The 27,695-nt window shown below is 49.3% G+C and overlaps 1 protein-coding gene and 1 long non-coding RNA gene across 5 annotated transcripts; one reads left to right on the top strand and one right to left on the bottom strand.

Moving 5' to 3' along the window:
- Positions 1-12,934, bottom strand: Tmem171 (transmembrane protein 171). 4 transcript variants are annotated; one of them, XM_070031335.1, is made up of 4 exons: positions 12,844-12,934; positions 7,917-8,633; positions 3,458-3,599; positions 1-291 (listed from the first exon to the last, which is right to left on the bottom strand). In XM_070031335.1, exons 2-4 carry the CDS (start codon positions 8,557-8,559, stop codon positions 93-95), a joined length of 984 nt encoding a protein of 327 aa, XP_069887436.1. In that variant the 5' UTR covers positions 8,560-8,633; positions 12,844-12,934; the 3' UTR covers positions 1-92. The 4 variants fall into 4 exon arrangements, with proteins under 4 accessions (XP_069887436.1, XP_069887433.1, XP_069887434.1 ...); XM_070031332.1 differs by lacking the exon at positions 12,844-12,934 and adding an exon at positions 11,685-11,800; XM_070031333.1 differs by lacking the exon at positions 12,844-12,934 and adding an exon at positions 11,685-11,800 and having other exon boundaries at positions 1-288.
- On the top strand, positions 11,142-27,695 carry LOC138832995 (uncharacterized). Its single transcript, XR_011373753.1, has 2 exons — positions 11,142-11,303; positions 25,249-27,695. It is a non-coding gene; the product is annotated as an uncharacterized lncRNA (long non-coding RNA).

Below are 27,695 nucleotides of genomic sequence, written 5' to 3'. Positions count from 1 at the left end.
TGCTGTTGCATTTTTTTATTTAAAAAAACACACAAACAAAACAGTGATCAGTTATATATATATATATACAAAATTACACAGGTTCCCATAGTTCACGGTGGAAAAGGCTCAGAAGATGGGGCTAAGGAGGGGGGCGTGGGGTTTTCTTTCTCTTCATATCTAGGGGGTGAGTCCAAGGAGAGGTGTGAAGGGGGTGAGACCTCAGAGAGTGTGTTAGTCCCAGAAATGGTGTACACGGCTTCCCGCCCTCCTGCAGAGACTGCACCCTCGCTCTCAGGAGTTGGGGTCCTGCTGAAAAGAAGAGGGATCATGAAGGGAGTGACAAAAACAGCTACACCCTTAAGTACCAGGTTGTGTCAAATGTTCAATGACACTCTTCAAAGCACCCCAAAGTCCTCCGGAGTCATTTCTCCCACCTGGTGCTTTTTATAGCTCTGTTTGGGCTTCTTACCCCACACTTTCCTAACAGCTGATAGTAACCATAAGATAGCCTCACTTCTGTGGTTACTGCCCTGAAAAGGCTCAGAGTGCAAAGGGACATGTGCCACCCGAAGGCAAAATGCACACATGCACACACATGTACATACGCACACATGAATGCACACACATGCTTGCCCACACGTTCATGGTGCGTACACATGCACACACATGTGTGTGCACCTATGTGGACACACTGCTGCACACATACATGCATGAATACACACACTGATACACACGCACACTTGCTGTCCTCTGCCACTTTTGTCTTCTGAGTCAGCTAATACGAGCTGGACAAACATACGCAAAAAGCAAAATGAAAGCAGCAGGGCGCTGGTGGCTCATACCTATAATCCTAGCTACTTAGGAGGCTGAGATCTGCGGACTTCAGTCAGAGTCAGCCTGAGCTGAAAAGTCCATGAGACTCTTAACTCCAATGAACCATCAGAAACCAGGAAGTGGCCCTGTGGCTCAAAGTGGAAGAGCACTAGCTTAGAGCAAAAGAGATCAGGGACAACATTCAGGCCCTGAGTTCAAGCCCCACAGCGGAAAGAAGGAAGGAAGGAAGGAAGGAAGGTAGGAAGGAAGGAAGGAAGGAAGGAAGGAAGGAAGGAAGGAAGGAAGGAAGGAGAGAAGAGAAGAGAAGAGAAGAGAAGAGAAGAGAAGAGAAGAGAAGAGAAGAGAAGAGAAGAGAAGAGAAGAGAAGAGAAGAGAAGAGAAGAGAAGAGAAGAGAAGAGAAGAGAAGAGAAGAGAAGGAAAACAATCCCAAAACTTGCCAGGAAGCAGGAAGGCATGCTTGGCCACTGTTGTGGCTCTGAGAATGGGCAGGCCAGCATCTGAACCCCACTCCCACTCCGCTGTTCCCCAGCTGGCTGGCCCCGTGCACCTTACTTAGCCTTTCAGAGCCTCAGTTTCCTCATCTGTTTCTCCCAGAGTGTGAAGGATTGATTCCTGTCTAATTTTCCCAGGTCAAGCAAGACACCAGGTGCACACAAACAGGCTTGACCACATGCCTGTCGGCAGGCAGGTCATTCCAATCTAGGCCTGGCCAAGGATACAGCTCTTGGTCCCCAGGAGACCAGAGCCCATTTTTATTTTCTGCTTCCTTGTTAGGGCCTATATAAGCCCACTCCAAATCCAGTCCCTCGAACAACCTCCAAACATGTGGGAAGGTCTGTGTATCTTGCTGGCAATAAATAGTCCTAGCTTGTTGACAATGGAGTCTGGCCTATTTCTTTTCCATTCTTCTCCACTTTCCTAAGAGAGTGGCTTTGCAAATCACAGAACACAATGTAAGAAAAGCCAGACCCTGGGCACAAACATTGATTGATTTGTAGGGACGGGGGAAGTTTGTCATTGGAGAGGGGGGAAAAAACATCATTGTTTCACCTTCCCAAATGCCCCGCCCTAACCCCATCCTTTCTCCACATTGGGCAAGGCCTCTGCTTCCCTCCTACTGACAGACTGCACAACCTCCACCCTTGCGGCCACCATTTTCCCTCTCATCAGATAACCTGTCCCCCTACTCTTGTGGGAAAAGGGTCTCTACATCACTTCACCCTCTCCAACACCTTGAGGAAAGGCGTGTGTGCTGCTCCCTCTCCAGGCGCCCTGCGGCTCTACCTGGGTGGTGGGCATGAGGGAGTGCTGGCCTCCCCAGGGGGCGCCCTCCAGTGGAGAACAGGAGCCATGAGCCTTCGACACTGGCAGCAAGGTAAGAAGACAGCACCGAGCTCCAGCCCTGGTTCTCACGCCCATCAGCCTTGCACCTTGCACGCGCTGCCCCAGGTCCCACACACCCTTCCCCACTTTGTGCCCCCTGCTCTCAAAACTGCACACATCTCTTGGTCTGGAAAGCAGAGCTCACTGGGGCCTTCCAGCCTCCCACCATGCCCCTAGACATTTCCCAACAGTCCTTTCTTCCCAGCCTACTACCAGGTTTCCCCATTGTCTATTGCCCCACTCCCTAAGGGAAGGGGCCTGGGGGGCTGTAAAAGTCCTTCCCTGGCCCTTCCCAGACTTCTGCTGGACACCTTCTGTTCTCACGGAGTGTTTCAGGGTCTGCCCTCCTCCTGGTTTTAGAAACTTCACACCTCCACCTCCAGCACTTCCCATTCCCTCCCCGCCTCTTCCCCCTTCACACATCCCCACCCCCATCCTCACCCCCCCCCCCCCCCCCCCCGCCAGCCTCTTCCTTGCCCTATCCAGTATCAGTCTACCTCGAGTCTATACTCACTCTTCCTCCTTTGCCAGCAGGTACAGAACCTTCTCCTGGCCTCTCGGGGGAGGGGGCTCCCCTGTCACTCACCCTGGGATCATCCTCTCCCCTGCTCTTACTCACTGCCAGCCTCCTGCCCATCCCCTCCCATGGCACCGTGGTCCTGAGTGGGCCTCAGCCCCTCAGCCTTCATTGCAGGGTGAGGTGTAGCCCTCATGTCTCTCTTCAATCCACTCTGAGGAGGCTGAGGCCCAGGAACAGCTGAACATGGAGAGAGGGCCTGGGCTGGGCCAAGTCCTCTGCAGGCTGCTTGCACCCATCAGCCAAGCACCTCTGTTAGCGTACTGAAACCCTTCTGTACCTGTGGTGGGATCTCCCTGGGGCCTGGGACTGCCAACAATCTGAAGCAGTGAAAGTAAAGCCTAACAGGGCATGGGCCTCTCAGCCCTTGAGTGGACATGGGGGTGGAGGGAGGGTAGGGGGGAACAACTCAGTGTGGTAGATGGGGGATGGGCTCTTAGACACTGAATGGCCACCCCTGCTAGGAGCACCAAGGATGTCCAGAGAAGGCTTGGTACTAACCCTGTCATTGATTATAACTTAGGACTTCCTGATAGTCCTTGAAAGCCTGTGTTAATGTCAACTAATTCTGACACAACCTCAGATACACAGCCCACTAACATTTACTTCTATGCCACAGCTTACAGCTAAATTGGCCTGGATTCAGCCCTAGGCCTGGGAAGTTCACAAGCAAGTCTTACCTATGGTGAAAAAGACTGTAATATGAAGGTGGATTTTCAGAAGGAAGCACGCTGTGGGCCCCAAGACTTCGAGTTCCAGCAGAAACTGAAGACTCAGGAAAGTAAGGTGGTGGAGGGGGTGGGAATAGGATCACTGAGTCACCTGAGGAAACACAATATTTGGTTAAAAGCATATTAGCAAGAGCAAAATAAATTAGTTCTATATCTGGCCTTCTAGAGACAGTAAAAGGTTAAAATAGTTGTTATTCACTCCAGAAGTAAAAATAGGCCTATTAAGTCCATGTAAGGTGGCTCATGTCTCTAATTCCAGTTACTCAGGGGGTAGAGGAAGAGGATCAAGGTCCAAGGTTAGCTGGGGCAAAAGCTCCAGACCCTATCTCAAAAACAAAAAGTAAAAAGCTGAGAGTAGGTAAGGTATTGCTCAAGTACTAGACTGCTTGCCAAACAAGCACAAAGCCCTAAGCTAAATTCCCCAATATTATCAAAAAGGTAATAATGTTATACATAAAGTAGGACAGGCTACCAGGAACTGGGGAGAGGAAGGGTACAAAGTTTCTGATTGGAATATAAAAAGTTTTAGAAAGTGATAGTGATGATGACTGTACAAAGCTGTGAACGTACTTAAGCCCCCAGAGTGTACATTTAAAGGTAGTTGACGGGGCTGGGAATGTGGCTTAGTGGTAGAGTGCTTGTCTAGCATGCATAAAGCCCTGGTTTCAATTCCTCAGTACCCATAAACAGAAAAAGCTGGAAGTGGTGCTCTGGCTCAAGTGGTAGAGCACTAGCCTTGAGCACAGAGAGGCTCAGGGACAGAGCCCAGGCCCTGAGTTCAAACCCCAGAACCGACAAAACAAAATACAACAAAAACAAAAACAAAAAAATAGGTAGTTGGCATAGTAAGTTATGGTCAGGCATTGGTGGCTCATGCCTGTAATCAATCTCAGGATGCTGAGATCTGAGGATTGAGTTCAAAGCCAAGCCAAGCATGAAAGTATGTGAGACTCTTATCCCAATTAACTACTTTAAAAGGCTACACGCTGTGTGCCAGTGGCTCATGCCTGTAATCCTACTCAGGAGGCTGAGGTCTGAGGATCATGGTTTGAAGCCAGCATAGACAGGAAAGTCTGTGAAATTCTTATCTTCAATTAATCACAGAAAAAGCCAGAAGTGGTGCTGTGTTTCAAGTGGTAGAGTGCTAGCCTTGAGCAAAAGGAGCTCAAAAGGAGTTCAAGCCTCAGGACCGGCAAAAACAAACAAACAACAACAACAAAAAAGAAGTGGAGGTGAGGCTCAGGTGGTAGAATGCTAGCCTTGCATGAAAAAGCTAAGGAGCAGTGATTAGGCCCCGCGTTCAAGCCCTAGTATTAGAACAAAAACAAAAACAAAAACAACAACAAAAAAACCAAAGTAAGTTTTGTTACAGGTATTGTACCATGATTTAAAATATATATATATATATTTATATTTATATTTACTATCTTTAAGTAGGTTGTACAAAGGAACTGTCATTCACACAATGCAGTAAAAGTCACCCCTTTCAACATTCTCACCTGCCCCTTCCCTTACTTAATTTTAAGTTATGTATTGAATTTTTTGCAATGTAACAAAGCAGTTTATGTGATAAAATGTATCTTTTTTTTTTTGTCGGTCGTGGGACTTGAACTCTGGACCTGGGCGCTGTCCCTCAGCTCTTCAGCTCAAGGCGAGTGCTCTACCACTTGAGCTACAGCGCCACTTCCGGTTTTCTGGTGGTTTATTGGAGATAGGAGTTTCAAGGTCTCTCCTGCCCGGGCTGGCTTTGAACTGCGATCCTCAGATCTCAGCCTCCTGAGTAGCTAGGATTACAGGCGTGAGCCACCAGCGCCTGGCTGATAAAATGTATCTTGATCTGTGTTTTTTTCTTTTTGTTGGTCAAGGGACTTGAACTCTGGGCCTGGGTGCTGTCCCTCAGCTATTCCAGTTTTCTGGGTTTTGGGGGTTTTTTTGTTTTTGTTTTTGAGATAAGAGTTTCATGGACTTTCCTGCCTGGGCTGGCTTTGAACTGCAGTCTTCAGATCTCAGCCTCTTAAGTAGCTAGGATTACAGGCGTGAGCCACTGGTGCCTGTGGATTTGTGTGTGTGTGTGTGTGTGTGTGTGTGTGTGTGTGTGTGTGTGTGTGTGTGTGTGTGTGTGTGTGTGTGTTTTAAGTGGATCTTTATTTCTAAGTCCAGAGCCTCCAGCATTGCAGTATGCATGCGGCCTCTTCCCAGTGAGTCTGAGCCAAAGCATGTCTGTGAGGCCTAAACAAACTGCCCAGGGATGAGGACTGCTCACGGAGTTCTGGATGCGGGGTGGAGCCCAGTGTGCCCTGGCATCTCTGTGTGGCTATGGCATCAGGGGCCAGGGAAGCAGAGAGTTTGCTCAGGGTCATGCCAGGTTGGTCATTGGCAAATGACTTTTAACATCTCTGCACCAATCTCCTCTCTTCAAGGAAGTCAAGTTCTCTCTCTGCCTTTATTTTTTCCTACATTATCATTTGGTGTCAGAGGCCTTCCTTGGACCTCCAATAGTGGTCCAGCCACCTGTCTAGAATGTTCTGGGAAATTCCCATGATGCAGTGCACTGGGATTCCAAGATGTGGGTCTGGTCCCTAGTTTCTCCTTCTCAAAACACAGGAATATATTCTACAACAAGCAGAAATGCAAGTACCAACCTCTTTGAGTTTGGTCTCTGTCTGTGCAGCTTGGATGAAATTTTGGAGAACACAGTCATGGACAGAGCATGGCTTCTCTTGTGTGTTCAGAAGCTGAACCTACTGCTGAGGAACTCAACACTTTCCTTGGTAGTTGGTTTTGTGTGTGTGTGTGTGTGTGTGTGTGTGTGTGTGTGTGTGTGTGTGTGTGTGTGTGTGTGTATTTTATATGTGCCAGTACTAAGGCTTAAACACAGGGTCTGGGGATTTTGTGGTTAATGGGAGATAAGAGTCTCCAGGACTTTGCTGCCCTGGCTGGCTTCAAACTGTGATCTTTGGCTCTCAGCCTCCTGAGCAGCTAGGATTACAGATATGAGACACTGGTTCTGGGCAACAGTTGACTTTGGTTGACTTAGACCTATGTGCCTGGGGAGGGCTGCTGAGTGAGGGGTGGGGACAGGAAGGATGCTGGGGACTTGCTCTTGAGCCCCGGTGTAAGTCATTGATGTTCCCATGCTTCCTAGTCCTCACCTCTGACAGAGATAAGAAGTCAGCCTCAGGGGGTGGTTGTAGATGTGGCTGAACTGACCTCAGCAGGTGCTTTAATATATATGTTAAGGTATTCAGCTGAGTGTTTGGCACAGGAATTGACCTTTGGAAGTATTAGCTATCAAATACATGATTAGTATTTGCATTGTGGCCAAACTGGCACAGGAATACCTGTAAAGCCACCCACCCCACCCCCACCTCCCACCCTGCACAGGCCGTTCCTGATAAGGTCGGCATCTTGTCTGGTCTGACTACAGAAGAAGGCCCCTGACAGGAAAAGATGTCACTTATCACATTCCTTCCCGTGGACCCTCTGCGGTCCTTGCTCTGAAGTCCTCTACTTAGCCCTCCTATGCCAAGACTGCTGTGGCTTCAGAACTTCAACCTTTCAAAAAGAGGAGACTGGGAATAAGAGGGGCCAGGGGAGGATTTGCAAAAGAGCAGCGAAGGGTTTTTCCTTGGTTGCGTGACACCAAGGTCAGAGGTAAGGATGCTGCTATGAGCAGAGTTGATTCTGGGAAAGGATCGGCTACCTCTTCTGCAAACTCAGGGGTCCCAAGAGGAATTTTAGGCATTCCACGGGGGGGGGGGGGAACATTGTCATATTTTGCCTCCATCTGGAGAACTTTGTCCCCTGGAGAAGGTTCCAAAAATGAAGAGCAATGCAGAAAGCAGCACAGGGCTCCTGAGAGCTCTGCAGTCCACAGACCTGGGACAGGCTTAGACTCCTATAATGTCCATCCTAGAAATGATCTCACATCTCCGCATGCATCTGGAGGTGGAGGCAGGAATGATAAATGGCTTATAAAGAGAGCCTGTCAGCAACAGGGGAGGAAGACCCCACCCCCCCTCTGTCACACACACACACACACACACACACACACACACACACACACACACCTGAAGGGCTATACAGTTTCAGTGTGAAGCTAGTGGCCATCTCCATGGCGGTCCTCTGGGTTCTCCTCACTTTCCTCTGTGACTTCAGTCAAGGTCACCACTGAATGTTTCTATTGCAGAGTCTAGCTGCTGAGAGGACATGATGCTTGCCAGGATTCCCACAGGTGGACTACAAAGGAGGCACTGTGTACATGTGCACAGGCCTAAGTGCGTGCACACAGGTGTGTGAGAGGAAGTGAGAAAAAACCCAATCCACATCAGAGAGCAGCCCAGTGAAACCCTCAGGCCAAAGATACTGTCTTTCCCACCAGCAAGCTTGCTCTGGAATGACCACTCACCTACAGTGACCTGGACAGGCTCCGTGTTCTGGGTGTGCCCCTCCTCGCCCTCAGCAGTGTCCTGGTGCATGCTGGAGTTGTTCTTCTTTTTTACGTGGGCAACCACGAAGAAACATAATCCCACTAGCACAATCAAGGGGCCCATGATCTGCAGAGAGAGGAACCCACAGATCGGGGGCTCTGTGTCCGCAGTGTCTGTCTCATTCAGAGATTCCTGTACCCAGTCTGAGCCACATCCAGGGACCCAGATGCCCAGAATGCTGATAAGCATGCCGCTCGTCAAGAAGAGAAAACCAAAGATGAGGCACTGGGCAAACTGGCGGCTCTCTCCACAGATGAAGGCTTGATCATTGTCTGCCTGATTGCTGCCTGGCTGTCGCCCCTCCCGGAGCTGAAGTCTTGCCCGAGAGCGGGCCAGGATTACAGCCCCAAGCCCAATCACTGCGCACGAAGGCCCAGCTACCTTCAGCACCAGGCTGCAGTCTGGGATGGGTTTGTATTGGCATGCTTGGTACCCAAAGATGGACAGCAGAACTCCCACACACAGAAGGACGGCCCCGAAGACAAAAAGGAAGAAAATGAGCTTGGTGACATGCCCATCCCGATGGTCCCCATCTGGTTCAGCAGCTGCTACAGAAGACATGGCCAGAAAAGGCCTCTTCCTTCCCCCGAGGTGAGGCGAGGCGTGTTTCCTGTCCTCCGACTGTTTTTTGAGCTCTGCAAACATGAAGGAATGTGGAATTAAAGTAGGGCCAGACACTCCTGACCAGCTCAGTGCTTTTGCTGGCCGGTTCAGAAATCTCCACTGGAGGCTGAGGTCACGGCAGGTAGGACCTTAGACAGCAGACACAGTGCAGAACAATGCATTGGTTTATGAGTCAGAAGAACTGGCGTTCACAAACTCCTCCTTGTGAAATGTTAGGAAGACATTCCCCCCCAAAAGAGGGAAGGCAGTAACTTTGCATCTGAGATAAGAGTATCTTATAAAAAAGAAAATAACTGGGCGTGGTATTTCCTGTTTGAGACTTACAAACTCACTTCCTCAAGCAGAAAATAATAGCGCATGAGGGAAGAGCCATAGGGGCTCTGATTTCCAGACGCCCAGTAGTTGACCACTGTAGCTCCGGGCATTTCCACATTGATTTTTTTTCTCTATAACTAACTTTCCACTTGCTGTTTTGGACTTGGGCAACTTTCCATCCCATGCTTTATTCTAGCGTTACCACGACAGACGACCCAAGTTCAGCAGTTTTCACAAAGTCAGCAGGTGTGAGAACTTTTACATTAATTCTGTCAAAACCTGGTTCTTGAGGAGCCAGGCGCTGGTGACTCACACCTGTAATGCTAGATATGAGGGAGGTTGAGATTTGAGGAGCAAGGTTCAAAGCCAGCCCAGGAAAGTCCCTGAGACTCTTAGCTCCAATTAACCAGCAAAAAGCTGAAAGTGGAGGGGTGGGTCAAGTGATAGAGTGCTAGCCTGGATCAAAAAAGCTAAGGGGGGGCTGGGAAGATGGCTCAGTGGTAGAGCGCTTGCCTTGCATGCCTGACGCCCTGGGTTCGATTCCCCAGCACCACATAAGAAAAAAGCCAGAAGTGGCGCTGTGGCTCAAGTGGTAGAGTGCTAGCCTTGAGCTGAAGAGCTGAGGGACAGCGCCCAGGCCCCCAGAGTTCAGGCCCCATGACCGGACCCAAAAAAGCTAAGGGACCTAAGTGGAAGCCAATGGGAAAGCATCTTCTACAACCCCCACCCAATCTCCTACTCAGAGGGTATTATATACTAACTACCAAGCAGTCTTCAGAGCCAACTAGTTCATGGTTCATAGAGTCTATCAGCCAGTTATCTTGACTTTCTCCAATGGAGGCAAAAGCCCTTATACAGGTCCTCAAACACAGTCCAACGCCGATAGAACACTTCCATTTGGGGCTGGGAAGGTGGCTCAGTGGTAGAACGCTTGCCTTGCATGCATGAGGCCCTGGGTTCGATTCCTCAGCACCACATAAGCAAAAAAGAAAAAAATCCAGAAGTGGCGCTGTGGCTCAAGTGGTAGAGCACTAGCCTTGAGCTGAAGAGCTGAGGGACAGCGCCCAGGCCCAGAGTTTAAGCCCCACGACCGGACCCAAAAAAAAACAAAAAACAAAAAACAAAAACAACAACAAAAAAACAAGAACACTTCCATTTGTCCATCAAAGAAAACCTAAAAATACCTTGTGTCACTCATACCCGTGGTCACATGAAAAAATTCAAGACCGAGGCTCGTATCCAGGTTCTGATGGCTCATGCCTGTAATCCTAGCTACCCTAGGGAGGATAAGATCTGAGGATCTCAATTAGAAGACAACCAGGCAGAAAAGTCCATTGACTCTGACGTCCAGCAAAAAGCTGAAAGTGGAGCTGTGGCTCGAATGGTAGAAGCTGGCCTTGGGGGGGTGGGGGGTGGGGAGTAGGGAGACAAGCAAGAGCCCTGAGTTCAAGGCCTGGTGCTGTCACAAAAAAAAAAAAAAAAAAAAAAGAAAAAGACTAAAAAGGGAGTGGAGTGGGGGTGGGGGGAAACCATGTGGGTTTTTTTTTTCTGTTTTTTGTTGTTGTTGTTTTGTTTTGTTTGTGTGTGTGTGTGTGTGTGTGTGTGTGTGTGTGTGTGTGTTTGTGTGTGTGTGTGTGTGTGTGGTTGTGAGGCTTGAACTCTGGGCCTGGGCGCTGTCCCTCAGCTCTTCAGCTCAAGGGTAGCTCTACCACTCGAGCCACAGCTCCACTTCTGGTTTTCTGGTGGTTAACTGGAGATAAGAGTCTCATGGACTTTCCTGGTGGGGCTGGCTTTGAAAGGCAGATCCTCAGATTTCAGCCTCCTGATTAGCTAGGATTATAGATGTGAGCCACCAGTGCACAGCCTAAGTCCAAGGTTCTTTAGGCCAAAACCATCTTGCAAAACCAAAATCATGAGGAAGGAAGATCAGTTTAGGTAAGGGAAGCAGACATCTGAGGATATACTAGGAAGTACTTTTCCAGGAAAATGCACGATACAATCACAAGGAAGTGGAGGGAAAAAAAGGAAATACAGGACAGAAATAACCTTTCATCTCAAACTTCGAAAAACCACGTTGTCTGCGATGCCTTTAAGGCGAGAGAAAGACTTAATGAAAGCATTGCACTAATTTTAAAACAGTTTCTGACTCATATAATCTCCTTGGCTGGTTTCAGAGATAAGGCTGGCTCTTGGCTACAAAGTCCTGTGCGGAGCTCATTGTGTTTCTGGTATCTATCTTCCACTCTGTAGTGCGCTAGGGGCTTCAGCTTCATCTTAAGACGAATTCCCGAACACCAAGGAAGTGAATAGAAGCTCAAGCTGGACCTGTAACTGACTTTCCTCTGGACAAGCGTCACAAACATCAGGTAGCTGGAAGGTGTGGGGCGGGGAGGCGGGGGGGGGGGGGGGGGGGAGAGAGTTGTGCCTCCACCACCACCCGCAGAGATGGACCCACATTAATTAGATCATTAAAGCGAAAATGTAACACCGAACTCTTCCCCAAACCAATTCCCCTCCCCACTATCCCTCTTGCTTTTGGCAAAAGGCATTTCCAAACCAACAGCACCTCTCCATCTCCGATGCTCTGGCAGAGCCCGGTGAAGGGCGACTAACACCTGCCTGTGGACTTTGGAGGAGCCTTGGGGCGCAGTGGCGGGGTTTCGGGGTTTCCCAGGCGCGCAGGGTTCGCACAGGTCCCTCGGCTCAGCCAAGGCCAACGCCCAGGCCCGGCGGGTCGCGCTGCTTACCTGGTCCGGGTCCTGCGTGCGCCCTCGGGCCGCGCTGCTGTGGCCCGGGGCTGAGCGCGTTCCGTCTCCACTCGCGGCCTCGGCGGTGCCCGACCCACCCCGCTGCGCGTCGAGGCGCGCAGGGCGAGCCGCCTCGGGGTGGGGACAAGGAGGCGGTGCCCGGCGGACGGGCGCAGTGACCTGAGCAGGGCCGGGCCGCGCAGGCGGGAGCCGGCCGCTTCGGGCTGCCGCTCTTCGGGGGAAGCAGGGCGCGGGAGCCGAGAGCCCGCAGTGGCTGCGGCGGGGGACCCGAGCTGGCGGACTTGGCCGGCTCGGCACGGGTGATCGTGAGCACCGGGAATCCGGGGTCAACGGGCAGTGGGTGCGCGGGCCAGGCTTGGGGCACCGGCGAGCGGAGATTCTCTCCTTGGCTGCCCGGGGCTGCGCGCCACGAGGGGCAGCGGCTGGGGAAGCCCGAGGCCTCGGGGGCGTGAGGCGCGAGCTCCCGGCGCGGGTGGGGGGGGCCGCCGAGCCTTGGGACGGGGAGGAGGGTGGGAAAGAAAGCAGCGAGCTCTTTCCAGGGACGGCGGCGGCCTCGGCAGGGTCCCCGGCCGCCTCGGGGGGCGCCTCCCGCGGCGCCGGAGACCTTGGCTAGGGTCTCTCCGCCAGCTCCCGCGATCAGGATCGATCGGGAGACACTGAGCGCTCCGAGAACCACCGAGGGGCCCGGGCAGGCGTGTGGACCTCCTTCTGAGACGGAAGCGGCCCCTCGGCAGGCCCCGTGCGGGCTCACCGCGTTCCCCCGGCCCGCGAGGCGCCATCCCCGGCCTCAGCGCCCCCTCCCCGGTGCCCCGCCGGGTAACTTTTCTCTGCCCTTGAACGCCAGTTTCCGGGCTGGGCTTGCCAAGCCCGCCCCGTGACACTTGACCCTTCTCCGACGGTGCCAGTTTCCCCTGCCCGAGGTCGGGGTGCGGCCAGGCCCCTCGCTGGGGCCACGCGCCCTGGCCGGCCCAGAGCCTGGGGACTCCCCCCGGCCTCGCCTTTTCTCGCTAGCTTCCTGTCCACTTTCTTGAAATCACACTGTTCAGATCAACCGTTTAAACACCATTCGGACAGAACACGCTCTGCGCAGCAGCCCTCCTCACCGGGCGCGAAGTGTGAGCTCCACTTAGCTACTTACCCCAGGCAGGAAGTGTGCGGCCAGGGCCTGGGGAAGGGTGAGATTGGGGTTCGCTAGGCGAGTGCACTGGACAAATTCCAGCCTCTGGAATGTGGTGGGGGCACTTGCCGGTCGGGGTGGGGAGAAGAGACCGGAGGGAGGCCGGAGTGTGGATTTCCTCATAGCCAGGCTGCCCTGAGCGCGGAGGCCCCGACACAGACACGGGGAAGGACCTAACAGATGAGCCTGAGAATTGGGGGCCACACCCGCTCAGAGGAGGTTGGAGCCCAAAGGGTATGGGGACCCAAAAAAAAAAAACCCTGCCACTTTCCAGCTGATAAACACAGCACTTAGCCTGACACTGGTGACTCATGCCTGGAAAGAATTCAGTTCAAAGCCAGCCCGGGGCAGAAAATGCCCTGAGACTCTTATAACCAGCAAAGAGGAGAAGAGGGGGGAAATACAGACAAGAATCCAATGTATAGCCTACAAAGTTAAGAAGAGGGAAGGAAGAGGCAGGGAGAGGGGTATTAAATGTCAGGTCTTTTGTACAACTACCTAAACAAGGAAAAAGAAAAGAGAGGAGAGGAGAGAAAAGCCAGACGTGGCATTGCAGCTCAAGTGGCAAAGCATCAGGCTGGAACCAAAAGGAAAAAAAAAGCAATGGAGAGCATGCGGCCCTGAATTCAAGCCTGAGCGCCATCACAAAAACAGAAACAAGAAGCACCCAGGAGCAGAGAGGGATGGGGCCTCCACAGCGAGGGCCTGCCCAGAGGCCCAGGCTGCTCCTTCTCCCTCCCCAAGTTCACCTGTCACCTAGAGGACTCACCCCACACTGTGAACAGAAAAACATGTTTTATCACCTGGTCCTATGATAGCAGGGGAGGGATCTGGGCAGGTCATTGCCACAGTATCCCAAGAGCATTGCCACCACCACCAGCCTCGTCTGGGGTGGAGACAGTGGACAAAATGTCAAGCTATGGCACCTTCTGGAAGGGCACCAGGTGTGCCTGGCCAATAGCCAGCAGCAATGATTGCCCAACATCAGTTGGCACCAGGCTTTCTAAGAACTCAAGTCCTCACAGAAAATGTGTCCCCTCTGACCTCGCCCTGCCAGCAGCTCCTCGCTCCTCGCTACACCAGGACAAGTACCATTTCTTCTTCCCCCCACCACCCCCCCAACCCACATCTCCTTTCTCTTTTATTTGGAAGTTGATCTCTGGCCACATCCTGCAAGGGGCCTGTTGATACAGCTGCCCCTCGGGCACCACATGACTGCAGGCTCACCACCCATGACAGACTTAAATGTCCTGGCACCAAGGACAATCAGATTAGCCTTCCCTCTGGGATATCTAGTGTTGGCTCTGTTTGTATCTTTTGGAGCCCATTTGACTAAATGAAACTCCTTGGAAACTGATCATCAGTCAAGTATGAAAGACGCACCATTGGCTTCAAGGTCCCTAGGGCCAACTAGTCTTAGGAATGAAGCTGGGTGACCTGTTCAAAAAAAACCAAATGACCTTTCCCAAATCCTTAGAAAATTGCATCTAGATTTAACAAGAAGCTGAACACCAGTGGCTCATGCCTGTAATCCTAGCTGCTCAGGAGGCTGAGATGTGAGGATCAAGGTTCACAGCCATCCCTGACATGAAAGTCTATGAGACTCGAATCTCCATTTAACCACCCAAAAAAAGCCACAAGTGGAATTGTAACTCAAGTGGTAGAGAGTCAGCCTTGAGTGAAAAAGCTAAGGGACAGCATCCTAGCCCTGAGTTCAAGCCCTAGTAGCAGCACAAAATGATGATGATGATGATGATTTAACAAGAACTACAATTCAGTTTATGAAACAGAGAGATGAAGAGGGGGTGTGCATTCATTTATTCACTCAGCAGATACTTACTGGATCTCTACATACACCTGTAAGTCCTTAGCCCTCATGGAAGTGGCAGTGTGTACTAGGGTGGAGACAATCAGATGTGGAACTTGTACACAGCATGAAGTTGAGAGAACCATACATGATGGGCGGGGACAGGTGTGGTCAGGAAGCTATCTGTGCACAGGTGTCATTGCAGCACAAACGTGAAGGGAATGAGGAAGCCACACATGGATCTATTGTAAATGCATAAAATTACCTCAAGACTCAGACACTAAAGGAAGAGCCTTATTAGCTCTCACAGGGGCCGAGGGTCAAGAATGAGGGCCAGTGTCCAGGAGAGGCTCAGCTGGGTGGTTCTGGTGTAGTGGTGCTGGAGGCTGCATGAAGCAGGTGCAGGTGTGGGAAGTGTGGCAGGGTGCAGACCCAGGCGGCTCAGTCAGGGCTGTTGGCCAAAGGCTTCAGCTCTCTGCAGAGCTGCCTAAATGCCCTCATGAGGTGGTAGCTAGCTCCCCCTAACATGAGCCACCCAAGACAGCCAAACAAGAAGGAAGCCCTGGGGCTGGGAAGGTGGCTCAGCGGTAGAGTGCATGCCTTGCAAGCATGAGGCACTGGGTTCTATTCCTCAGCACCACATAAACAGAAAAAGCTGGAAGTGGCACTGTGGCTAGCCTTGAGCTGAAGAGCTGAGGGACAGCGCCCAGACCCAGAGTTCAGGCCCCACGGCCGGCAAAAAAAAAAAAAAAAAAAAAAAAGAAGGAAGCCCTGGTGCTGTTTATGAAGTAGTCTCTGAGCTACTTCTATTTCATTCCAGTCCTTAGCCCTGAGCCACCAAGCAAATGACAGATTAGACTCCTTTCTTTTTTTTTTTTTTTTTTTTTGTCAGTCGTGAGTCTAAGAACTCTGGGCCTGGGCACTGTCTCTCAGCTCTTCAGCTCAAGGCTAGCGCTCTACCACTTGAGTCACAATACCACTTACAGTTTTCTGATTAATTTATTGGAGATAAGAGTCTCATGGACTTTCCGTGCCCTGGCTGGCTTTGAACTGAGATCCTCAGATTTTAGCCTCATGAGTAGCTAGGATTACAGGCATGAGCCACCGGTGTCCAGCTGAGGCTCCATTCTTAAAGGAAAGTATATCAAAGAATCTGTGGTCAGATTCTGAGGGAAGGGAAGATTACTTTGGGCAAAAGCAATAGCAAATGCAAAGACCCTGGGGTAGAAATATTAGTTTATGTCAAAAAGAGCAAGAGGCTAGTGTGTCTAGAACAAGCGAACAAAGGGATGAAGAGGTAAGGAAAAGTGTGTGGGGTAACAAGTGTACTGGGTTGTGTCAGGCATCAGGTAGTGAGGGTCATTGTGACTGTTAAGCAGATGAGAAGACTTTGGATGGTTTTTGAGTGTGAGAGATCTGATTTCTTTTCTTTTTTGAGTATCACTATGTTGCCCAAGCTGGTTTGGAACTCAGGAGATTAACTGAACCTCCTGCTTCTGCCTGGTCTGGAAGAGTATAACCTGAGGAAGAGAAAGGGTATGGGTGAGCCTGAGACAGCTCCTGCGCCTTGTGTTTGGAGATGATTGAAATGACCGGTCTCTAGATGTATCTTGGAGAGTCAGTAGGATTTTCCACACGTGGATGCAGTTTTGATTTTGAAGTTGAGGGTCTCAGTAGGCAGAAAGATGGTTCCAGACAGGAGATGCTACAGACTTTGCTTGTAGTTTATTCACTTTGTCCATTAGCCATATGGATGGAGAAGCCGAGCTGGCAATGAATGACAAGAAGGAGGAGTTCATGAGGGCCAGGTGTGGTAGGCTAGGATCAGTGGGTAAAACCAGCCTGGGTAAAAGTACAAGACCCTACCTGCAAACCTGGAAAACAGCCTCCAATAACAAAGTACCGGGATCATGGCACCAGTGAAGTACCAGCCTAGCAAGTCCAAAGGCTCTGAGTTTAATCCCCAGTAGTTCTCTAACCCCCTTACCCACCCATCTCCCCCAGTAAAAAGAAAAGCAAGCACAGATCTCAGGAATCTGGGAGGACCGTGTCCTTTCCTGTGATCTGACAGCATTATTGGTCACAAAGGAGAGGCAGGTTTTTTCAACTCTCACACACAAAGCAAGGAATTGGGACCAGACTCGTGTGTGTGTGTGTGTGTGTGTGTGTGTGTGTGTGTGTGTGTGTGTTAGTGTCCAGGACAGAAATAGCTGGAAGAGTGAGTATCATAATGCCAGGCAGAGTCTCTGCTTCTTTGTTGCCAGAGTGGGGCTCTAAGGATGGGGAGACATATGTTCTCCACTCCAGTGAGGCCAACGCTTGTGCCCAAGGCTTTGCCAGCCCAGGAGGACCAGTGGTGAGGGAAGAACTTGGCACCAGCATGTCACAGCGTTCATGAGACTGCAGGACAGTCAGTGGGTCAGCAGGTCAGCCTCCCTTTGGCTCTCTCTGCCCAAATGCAATGCCCAGAAGCTGGCTTTCCTTCAATCAATTCCTGGTATTTCTTGACTGCCCCCTCCCCCACCCCACCTACTTTCTAGGGATTTGTTTTCTCATGCTCAGTTTGGGCAGGGGGGGAGGGAGGTGTACAGATTTCGCCAATATTCCCAGGACACTTAGCAATTCCTTTGAGCTTGCCTGGGCCCCACCCAGCCTCCTGTTTGCAAAGGGCACTGCCAACATCTCTGTGGCAATGAATGAAAGATTTAGATCAAACCCTTCTGCTAACCCCTGATGCATGGCTAGTTGTCCTCAAAGCCCTTCCGTAGCCAGAGATGGGACAGTGGATCCTATGGGGGTGGAATCAGCTCAGCCTGGCTTGTGCCTCCAGGCTCTGGTCACCGGTGGCCTCCAGGGGAGGAGACGCTGCACTTCTGAGGGACAGAATTCACCTCCTATGGTCACCTCGGCTATTGGATAGCAGGTTAGAGGAGGCCAACATACTAATGGTAAGGGTTTTTTTCAAGAAATTGAGTGGCCCCCTGGCATTTTACACTGTTTCATGGACTACCACAACCTACTGGTTCTCAGCAGTAAGAAGGGGGTGACTCACAGGTTAGTCCTAGGCTTTGCTTTGTACTAGTTGTGGGACCTCTGGTGAGTAAACACTTTGCTGTACCTCAGCATCCGCATCGTGATGTGGGAGAAGCAGGTCTCTGCGGCGTCCAGAGTCCATGGACAAACCTGTGTCTTTCTACCTTGTCTGGCTCCTCCCCCCATGACCTTCCAGGAGATGAAGCACCATAAGGGGATGGAGATCAGGGGCATGAGGTCACGAAGACTCTGGATGCCCAAACTGCATTGTCTTGAGTCCCCACCATCTCAGCAGAGCCCCTGCCTTCCTCCCCCAGCTACCTTCAGTGGCCCACGCTGTACAGCACCATCTCAGATCAGCCCGCCTGCACCGTCAAGCTGTGTTACCTGTCCTGGGGTTTTATCCTTGGGCCACCAGTATCTACAGTTCCCAGAGCTTCTGGAAGGTGCCTTGCTGCTGTCGGGGTCCCTGGGGGGACTGCCAAGAGTGATCTTCTGCCAGTCAGTGGCCAGGGCCCCGGGTTCCACCTGTGACACAGCTCCTGGTCTACCCGCGGCAGGTCTCAGCCTGATTTCTAGGCCTTTGGTTCTGGCTCCTTCATTTCCAGGGAGCACTGATGGATTTAAATAGTGAAATCGACATGGAAATACATAAAAAAAGAAAAGGTTTAGGGTGCACTTCCTCTTTCACATGGCTTGTTGGTAGCCGTGCTGGGAAAGTGGTGAGAGGTGGGCAGGGAGGTCCTTTCCAAGCTGCCCTTAATGGAAACCCAGCATTTAAGACACGCCTGGGACAGCCTGACCCTGAGCCGCAAGTGTATATGTGTGTGTTGGGGGAGACATTTCTGAGTGCCCTGAGACGTTGTGTACTGGGAACATGGTACCTGGTGGGAAAAGTGGGAGTGTCCAGCTGGTGAAGGCTCTGGCCAGGTGTAGCTAGCTGGTCTGCTGCTGTCAGTCACACACCTCAACCCGCAGCTCCTCCCACAACGACTTCTGCCCTAAAAAACCTTAAGCAATAAGAATCAGAACACCTGAGAGCTGAGAGGCTTTGACAAATGAAAAAGGCAAGCTTGGCTGGAAGCCACCCGCTCCCGAGTGCCCTACATTTTAACAAAAGGTTCTTTGTGGAAATCTCACACTGCAGGTAACGCCAGGCCTGGAGGCTGTGTGGATCCTGAAAGAAGGAAAAGAAAACCAGTCTTTAGAGTTGGGTTTCCCCCCACACCTTATAAGGCTGTTGAGAGAATACAGAGAGAAAAGCCTGCCAGCCCATCAGCTAGGATGTCCTCTACGGACGAATATTTTTGCCTACATCCTAATTGCTGGCTTTCCACATGGTGGCTGCTGGTTTTTCCAAACACCTAGGTGTGGATGCTGGGGTCTGTCCTGTTGCATGGTGCAGGGTCCTCCTCTGCTCCCCTCCTGGCTGGGCACTGGCCAAGGCACCTTCCTCTTCCAGCGGACAGGCAAGTGGCAGCTCATGTGATGTCAGTTTTGAATCAGCCACGGCACTAACAAGCTCCCATTCACCCCTGACAGCTGCAGTGAAATGCCTTTTCCCAGCAAGACCTCCCTTGGCCTGGTCTTAGTGAGCCCAGCACCCCTGGCCCCTTGGGATTCAAAGAGCACCTGATGTTTTTCATTCAGAGCACTAATCACAAACGTGGAGTGTTTTTACCCCTTGCACACCACTTTTCTCCCACCCTTTACTGTTTGTTCAAGTCTTGTGTGTATGTGTGGGTGCCCCTCCTTCCCCCATGCCCTTCCTGTTCCTGTCTGGCATTCCAGAGCTCCTCTTCTCCAGCTCAGGTCTTGGCACCTGGTCTCCACCTCTTCTGATCCTGCCTTCATGCTCATGATTTTAGCCTCCACTGAGCCTTCTCACTTTCTATGGTCCCTCTTTGAGGCACTCAGTGGCCTCAGCTCAGCATGAGCCACTGGTTCCTGAAGCAGACTTTCCTGCAAAAGTGGAGAGGCTGCTGCAGGCTCCTTCTGCCCGGAATATCCAACCACTGATGCTCAACATCACTACCCCTCCCCTGGCCCTTATACTGCTCTACCGCTTGAGTCGTTGCTCCAACTTCTGGGTTGTTTTTTTGTTTCTGGTTTTGTTTTTGTTTTTTTTGGTGGTTGATTGGAGATAAGAGTCTCAAGGACTTTTCCTGCCTAGGCTAGCTTCGAACCATGATCCCCAGATCTCAGCCCCCTGAACAGCTAAGAGTACAGGTGTGAACCACTGTTGCCTGGCTAACATATCTTAAAGAACTATGATAAAATGGCTAGTGAGAAACATTCTTTAAAATACATTTTGGATGGGCTGGGAAGGTGGCTCAGTGGTAGAGCATTTGCCTTGCATGCCTGAGGCCCTGGGCTCGAGACACCACATAAGCAAAGAAAAAAGCCAGAAGTGGCGCTGTGGCTCAAGTGGTAGAGCGCTAGCCTTGAGCTGAAGAGCTGAGGGACAGCACCCTGGCCCAGAGTTCAGCGCCACGACCAGACCCCCCCCCAAATACATTTTGGATAAAATTTTTTGGGGAGAAAATATATTGGAATAAAAATGTACAATAACAAACATGTAAGATGTATAATTAAAAACAAGCTAATTAAAAATTATTGTTATGAACGAAGCTAAACAAGCTAATGATACATACCTTTCAAGTGATTTTTCAGTAGCTATCAAAAAGGTCCAGAAATAAGTGAAATGCAGCTGTTTCAGCATCATCTCACCAACAAGTGAGATCAGGGCATAAGGCCCTGATAAAGATGGAGGACAGAGAAAGCTAGTTACAAAAAGCAGCATGTCAACTCTATCCTACACAGCCCTGGACGGTTGGGTGTGTCCTGCTACAAATGACCCAGCCAGTGGTTACCAGGGCCTGAATTTCAGGAGTTGAGAGCTTGGTGTGTTGGAACTGTCTGGGAGTCTGCTTGCTTCTGGAGCCCCGGAAAGTTGAGGGAAGTATCAGACCTGCCCAGCTATGGGGAAGTCAGCTCCATCAGCTTCCGTGTCCCCAGGGTCTCTGGTCTCTGGTCCCTGGTTGCTGGTGGCCTGTGTGCACCACTCCCCAGTGTCTCTAGGGGATTGAGAGCCCCCTGATCGGCTTCTGCTAGCTCAGCTAGAAAACGTAATGGCTTCAGCTCAGAACACACTCTGCTGATAGGCAGGGTATGTGTTTATCACATGTTGTTATCTCACTAGTCTGGAGACAGAAAAATAAAATAAGCTCATATTTCTGATATTTCTGCCTAGTCAACTGTGCAGGTTATAGCTCTAACTAGGAGGTCTGAAAAATGGAAGAAAAAAAAGCTTTGTGGAAATAATTGTACAGCTTCACAGATCATTAGCAAATCTAACTTCCCATAACAAACCCCAGAGTTGTAATACGTTTTATTTTTACCTAATTTTTAACTACCATTTAAGAGAATGCTCCCGATGAAGGCATCTACTCTGTATGTACGTGTTACAGCGGCTATATCTGTAATTCAGCTCTTATCTTCTTTCTTATCTGACTCACTTCTCTCTCAATACCCAAAATTAAAAGGCACCAGAAAAAACCATCCATTCAAAACAAGAATTACCACCAAGCACAATGGCTCACACTTGTGATGCTAACTACTTGGGAAACAAAAATCAGGAGGATCACAGTTTGAAGCTTACTTGGGTAGAAACTTAGTAAAACCCCATCTCAAAACATGTCAGGTGTAGTGACATGCACCTGTGGTCCCAGCTACTCAAGAGGCATAGGCAGGGGGATCATGGTCCAAGGTCACCTCCAGGAAAAAACAATCCAAAAAATAGCAAAGCAAGAGAAGACTGTGCATGTGGCTCAAGTGGTAGAGTGCCTACCTAGCAACTGAAAGGGTCTGGGTTCAAACCTAGGTCCCACCAAAACAACTCACGAGGCACAAATGAATTACAGATACAGCACTGTAATGTGTACCTATAAAGTGGGTTCCTTTAGGCAAATGTGAAGAGATACTCTAAGCCGGAATAATAGCCATTCTCAGTTCCCCAGTTCATCCTGTCTCTGCTAACCTGCAAGACAACTTCCTAGATAGTACTGCCTCTAGAAGAACTTCCCTATGATACAGATTCACAACCAACATGGTTGTACAGTTGAGTGTGGTTTAGAGCTTTAGAACCAAGCTATTTGGGATAAACATAGAAGGCAGAGTGAGGTAGTCTCATACTCAAGAGGCTTGCTCCTCAGAGCTGGACATTTTCTAGCTCTTTCCAGCCACCAGTCTAAGCAGCCACATGGGTGAGCGCTGGCCACTTTGCCAGGTAGTGGCTTCACACTTCACAAATGCCCTTCAACCACACCCAGTAACAACAGACTATGTATGCCTAAACCCCGTGACGCACAGAGCAGAGATCAGAGCCGTCAGTTGCTTGTTAGCAAGGTCACATTTCTAGAACAACAAGGGCATACATCAGAGACTGTGCATGTCCCCTTAGCTCTTAAACAAGGAAGTGACATTGCTTGCAATCGAAAGGAATGAGTCCTGGGTTTAAAGCTGCAAACTTGTCACAGGATCACAGGAAGCCTTTCTTAGCTACGAAGGTAGAGCACGCTTGCCTAAGGATTTTCCATTCAAAAATCTCTTTGGAGAGCTGCAGATGTAGCTCAGAGGTAGAGCGACTGCCCTAGCATGCCCCAAGCCCTGGGTACAATCCTTCCCAATATTGAAACACACACACACACAATCAAACAACCATCTTAGAGCACTGCCTGGCATGTGCTCTGCACAGTCTCTTGGTGCTTACAAGGTAGCAGCTTGTATGTAAGAGTGGGTCCCATTGAGAGAGAGCCGGGAATCTCACATTGTGAGGGAAGACAGCTATTTGCCAGGGTTTCTACCGGGAAACTGACTTAAGATATTGATGGTATCTAGGTGTTTTCCCTTGACTGCTCTAAGCAATTCTAGGTGATGGAGGTTTTGCAGTCACTCATCTGGGGAAAAAAAATCAGAGGTTGACATTTCCAGGACTTTTATAGTAGATAATATCTGGAGATTTTGTTGAGGCCATATAAAATATGCATACCTTGGATTATTTGACAGATGACATTAGTTCTGGCTAACTGCTGAATCTGAAATATTTGCATTTTAAAATTCCCACATATTTGTTGCCTAAAGACTTCAGGAACATAATGCTGTTTTTTAACTTCATTTACTTTTTTTCTGTTTTCCTTTTTTGTTTCTTTTTCTTAATGTCAGTGCTGGGACTTGAACTCAGCACCTGGGGAGCTGTCCCTGACCTTTTTCACTCAAGGCTAGTAGTACTTTACTTTTCACTCAAAGTTAGCCATAGCTCCTCTGCCAGCTTTTTGCTGGTTAATTGGAAATGAGCCTCATGGACTTTCCTGCCAGTCTGGCTTTGAACCTCGAGTAACTAGGATTACACATATGAACCGTGGGCCATCAGCACTTAGCCTTTATTCTCATAGTTTGCCTACAAGTCAAAACACTCACACCGTTTTTGTTTCAGAAGATATGAAAATGTGTGTGTGTGTGTGTGTGTGTGTGTGAGAGAGAGAGAGAGAGAGAGAGAGAGAATTATTGGTAATGCTTTCTTTCTTAGTTGGTAGTATGGGACTTGAACTCATGGTCTGGTCACTGTCCCTGAGCTCTTTTTATTTTCTACCCCTTTGAGCCACAGCTACACTTCTAGTTTTTGAGTGGTTTGTTGGAGATAAGAGTCTCATGGGGACTTTTCTGCCCAGGCTGGCTTTGAACCATGATCCTTAGATCTCAGCCTCCTGAGTAGCTAGAATTACAGGCATGAACCACCTGCAGCTAGCTGAATGCTCTCTTGTAGGAGCTGAACTTCTAAAATACTGACTTTCCTGATTTCTGGGGAATGGGGAGGGCAGGAGCTGAAAAAAAGATCATTTCTGATCACAGCTACTTTGCCAATATGTGGTATGTGTAAGTGAATTGCTCATTGACTTCTGTCCTAAAGCCATGGCACCTTGCTGCCTAATCTGGAGGACTGGCTGGGGCCCTGGATCTTGGACTAAATATTGTGGGTGCCATTAACTTGAGCTCACAAGGAAGCAAACAAACTGTCTGAGAAAGAGCAGCAACACAGCCAAGCGCCAGAGAGCAAAGGCCATTTCACCTTGCGCAGCCACAGCAGTGGGTGCTATGGCCTTGCAAGGTGTCCAGCAATATGCTCAGAGAGCCATGGAAACTGGCATGGAGGTAACTTCAAAATGTACTTCCCACTCCGAAAATCCTGAACATGTTAGTTTTCTAATGGGAATATTTCACTAATGGAAGTCAGAAAACCAATAACTTAATCATTGTGGCATACTCATCATTTTCACTTTATACTTTTGGGAATCTCAAAGGTGCAAATGCTGTTCACTATGGTAACACTGTAGTTCTGAACTTTAAAAAGCTCTTGTTTTTCTGGACTTCTATCTGGTCACATACACGCTCGCGCACACACACACACAATTACCACATATTTGTTGCCCAAAGATGAAATGTTTGGGAGGAAGGGCAGTAGTGGGGTTTGAACTCAGGGCTTTATGATTGCTACGCAGGCACTTTACCAGTGGACCAAACCTCTAGCTCTTTTTTGCACTGGTTATTTTTGAGATGTTTTCATTTTTTCTCTAAGCATACGCCTGGGCTTTAATCCATCTACTTTAGGTCTTGTTACCTAGAATAACAAGCATCACACTTAGCTGCCAGTTGAAAAGGAGTCTTGTGAACTTTATTCTGCCCAGGCTGACCTACAACTATGATCCTCCCAATTTCAGAGGATCATGATTTGAAGCTAGCCCAGGCAGGAAAGCCTGTGAGACTCTTTATGTTGAAGCACTAAAGAAGTGGAGCTATAGCTCAAGTAGTAGTGCTAGCCTTGAGGGGGTGGGGGGTGGGGGGACAAAAAACAAAAATTCAGGGACTGCACTAGGTCCTAAGTTCAAACCCCAGGACTGACACCAAACTACAAAAGTAAAAATCACACTTTGCCTTTTAATAATATTCTGGAAGTACTTTAATAGCAATGACTATAGATCTTCATGATTTTTTTTTCTTCATTTTTTTAACAGCTACATAGCAATTCATTACATGGGAGTAATCACGTTGTTTGGCCAACCCTCCTAATCCTGTTATGCAATCAATAACTTTGTATGTATCTCTCTTGTCACATTATTTTCTTAGAATATCTCAGGGTGATTACTAGTTTAAAATATGTAATTTTTTTCTAGCCAACTTCTTTATTAACATGAGAAACTCAGTATTCAGTGAGGAAAAGCAACGTGACCAAGGTTACACAGCAGGTTAGTAAGGAATTTTGCTCTTACAGCACAAGTGAATCAATCCTAAACAATTAGCAATGATCCCTGAAACTAAAGGCCTGGGTCACAGAGCTGATTATAAGAAGAACTGGGAGAGTTTTGAGGATGGAGTGGCAGATTTTCATTGCCCAGGAGTTTCTCAACAATTTCAAGTATTTTTTTTTCCCTCAAAACCTCTACAGTATATGTTTTTGTCTTCCTTTCCAGGGATTGGACCCGTCTACCTCAAGAGTTCCTATTGCACAGGGACTGGGAAGTCCATCAGAGGCTGCAAATTCAACACCAAGTCATAAGGCTGCAGCCATGAGGAAGACGTTAGTGTGAGAGGCAATCTTCCCATTGGGGGCTTCCAGAAAAAGCTGAGAGCATGCTCAGAGGGGGCTGTGCTGCCGAAACTTCAGAGTATACAGACCAGTTGTCCTTGCTCTGAAGAGCCATCCTGAATTTCTCAGATGAACCTATAAGAGATCAGGTTCCATTACTATCTCTGGTTAATGTTATTTGTCACCCAGCATTTGAAAATGTGACCAATTAGAAAAGAGGTATAAACACCAACTTCTTAGTGGCAGAGGTGGAAGCATCCAGCATGGGCTACGTGCTGCCGTGGGATTGTACATGCAGTACAATGGGAACTCAAGTTCTTTTGGCAAGGTTATCATGGTCTACCACACCTGCAGCATCCTTGCCAAGTGTCCTTCTAAGAACCCTGAGTATCCATGCAGGCAGTGGGTCTGAAGATCCCGTTGACCAACTCAGTAGGCAGTGGGAAACAAGATGAGACCAACAGCATTATAGCCAGAGACATTCTGTTCTGGAGGCACGACCTCCAAAGTCAGCCCTGGCTCTCCGTCTGTGAGTGACCTTGCCCTGAGGTAGCCAGTGGGATGAATTCCTCCTTGTCATGCAGGAGATCAATCCAATGCTAATTACATGGCCAGGAAATTCTATGTAATGCTTCCCACTATGCCTGGTATCACTTCCTGAGAGTTTAAACAGTTAGCAAATGCACACACATCAGGATGAAGGATGCTTCCCCTGCTGGGCCCCTAACTGGACAGTAATTCTTTTTTCTTGGGGGGAGGTCTGGTCGTGGGGCCTGAACTCTGGGCCTGGGCGCTGTCCCTCAGCTCTTCAGCTCAAGGCTAGTGCTCTACCACTTAAGCCACACAGCGCCACTTCTGGCTTTTTTCTTATGTGGTGCTGAGGAATCGAACCCAGGGCCTCGAGCATGCAAGGCAAGTGCTCTACCACTGAGCCACCTTCCCAGCCCTGGACAGTAATTCTTAACGTTGGCTCCAGCACACCAAAGGTGCTACTGTACCAGTCGGCCGCCATAGCACCTCATATAGTTGACTACCCGATAAGGACCCAAGTGTGAACTGTACAGCACAAGGCTAAGCCATGCATCACTTGTGGGTGAACAGGAATGTACCCATGGAGGGGGGCTTGCTGCCTGAAACACCTAACCATATTCCCTGGGAGCTCTGGTAAGGCTATAAAATGTGGCCAGTCATCAGTGTCCCAGTATGCTTGGCACTCTCGAGATAGCTTAAGAGTTGAGTGAAATCATAGACTTACACCAAAGTTAAGTTTTCTACAACTGTTTGTGGTCGGTAAAGCGAGCCAAGCTAAGTTCTGGCCAGGATGGCACACTCCCAACAGCAACAGTCCTCATCTTTCCAGGGCCCAGGCACAAGGTAGTGATGGCTCAGCTGAAGGCTCCGTGTGGGAAGGTCTGCACACCTCGATGTCTGGCTTCTCTCCTCAACACACCTCCTAGAAGACTTCCTTCTGGATAGCTTCGCACACTCTTCGTGTGGCTGCATGAGAGGCACAGGGCACCGAAGGGGCTCAGCAGTCAACATTTCCACGTTTTATCATGCTACCAGTCATCAAGAGCTGCCAGACGGGGGCTCAAGGAATGGAAATTGTTTCTCTCAATTCTGGAGGCTAAAGGTCCAAGACAAGGCATTGAGAGGGTTTCTCCCGATACCTCTCTGTCCCTGGATTGTAGACGACCAAAATTCTCCTTGTGTCCTCAGAGGGACTTCCCTCTGCTTGTGTCACACACAGATTTATTTGCAAAAAGGCTCAAACTGTTCTCTAGGAAAGTTATGCAAACTTAATTGTCCCAAAGAGTAAAATGTAGAATACTTACCCCTCAGCTATAGATATGTTTAGTCTGGACCTATAGTCCCCCATAATGCAAATGTAAGGAAAAGACCAAGTAAATAACATATTAATGTAATGCCAGAATCAAATAGCTTGCAAATTTTAAGATATAAACAAATCATGTTAAGTGAGGTAAGCCAAGCTCTGAGAGATAAACAGAGCATGTTCTGATATGCAGAAGTTAGATCTACAACACTGTGATGTAATGAATTATATAGGATTCCAATATACATACTGAAACAAACTCCAAGATATGGAAACAAAACACTTTTTTTTTTTTTGCCCTGAGTTCAGGGCCGGGTACTGTCCCTGAGCTTCTTTTGTTCAAGGCTAGCACTCTATCATTTGAGCCTTAGCACCACTTCTGGCTTTTTCTGTTTATAGGGTACTGAGGAAATGAACCTAGGGCAAACACACTCTACCACAGAGCCACATTCCCAGCCCCAAAACACTTAAAAAAAAAAAAGTTTTTACTTTTTGAA

Source organism: Dipodomys merriami, unplaced genomic scaffold (genome assembly GCF_024711535.1).
Source record: "Dipodomys merriami isolate MVZ:Mamm:240054 unplaced genomic scaffold, mDipMer1.0.p SCAF_20, whole genome shotgun sequence".
Taxonomy (NCBI): domain Eukaryota; kingdom Metazoa; phylum Chordata; class Mammalia; order Rodentia; family Heteromyidae; genus Dipodomys; species Dipodomys merriami.
The sequence above is the reverse complement of the archived record's forward strand: the minus strand, read 5'-3'. Positions and strand labels throughout refer to the sequence as shown.

Coding starts and splice junctions, on each gene's coding strand:
- Tmem171 (XM_070031335.1), bottom strand. CDS start 8,559: ATGTCTTCTGTAGCAGCTGCTGAACCAGATGGGGACCATCGGGATGGG. Junction 3,600..7,916: donor GCCTGTCCAGGTCACTGTAG/GTGAGTGGTCAT, acceptor GTGTTTCCTCAG/GTGACTCAGTGATCCTATTC. Junction 292..3,457: donor TACAGTCTTTTTCACCATAG/GTAAGACTTGCT, acceptor TCTTCTTTTCAG/CAGGACCCCAACTCCTGAGA.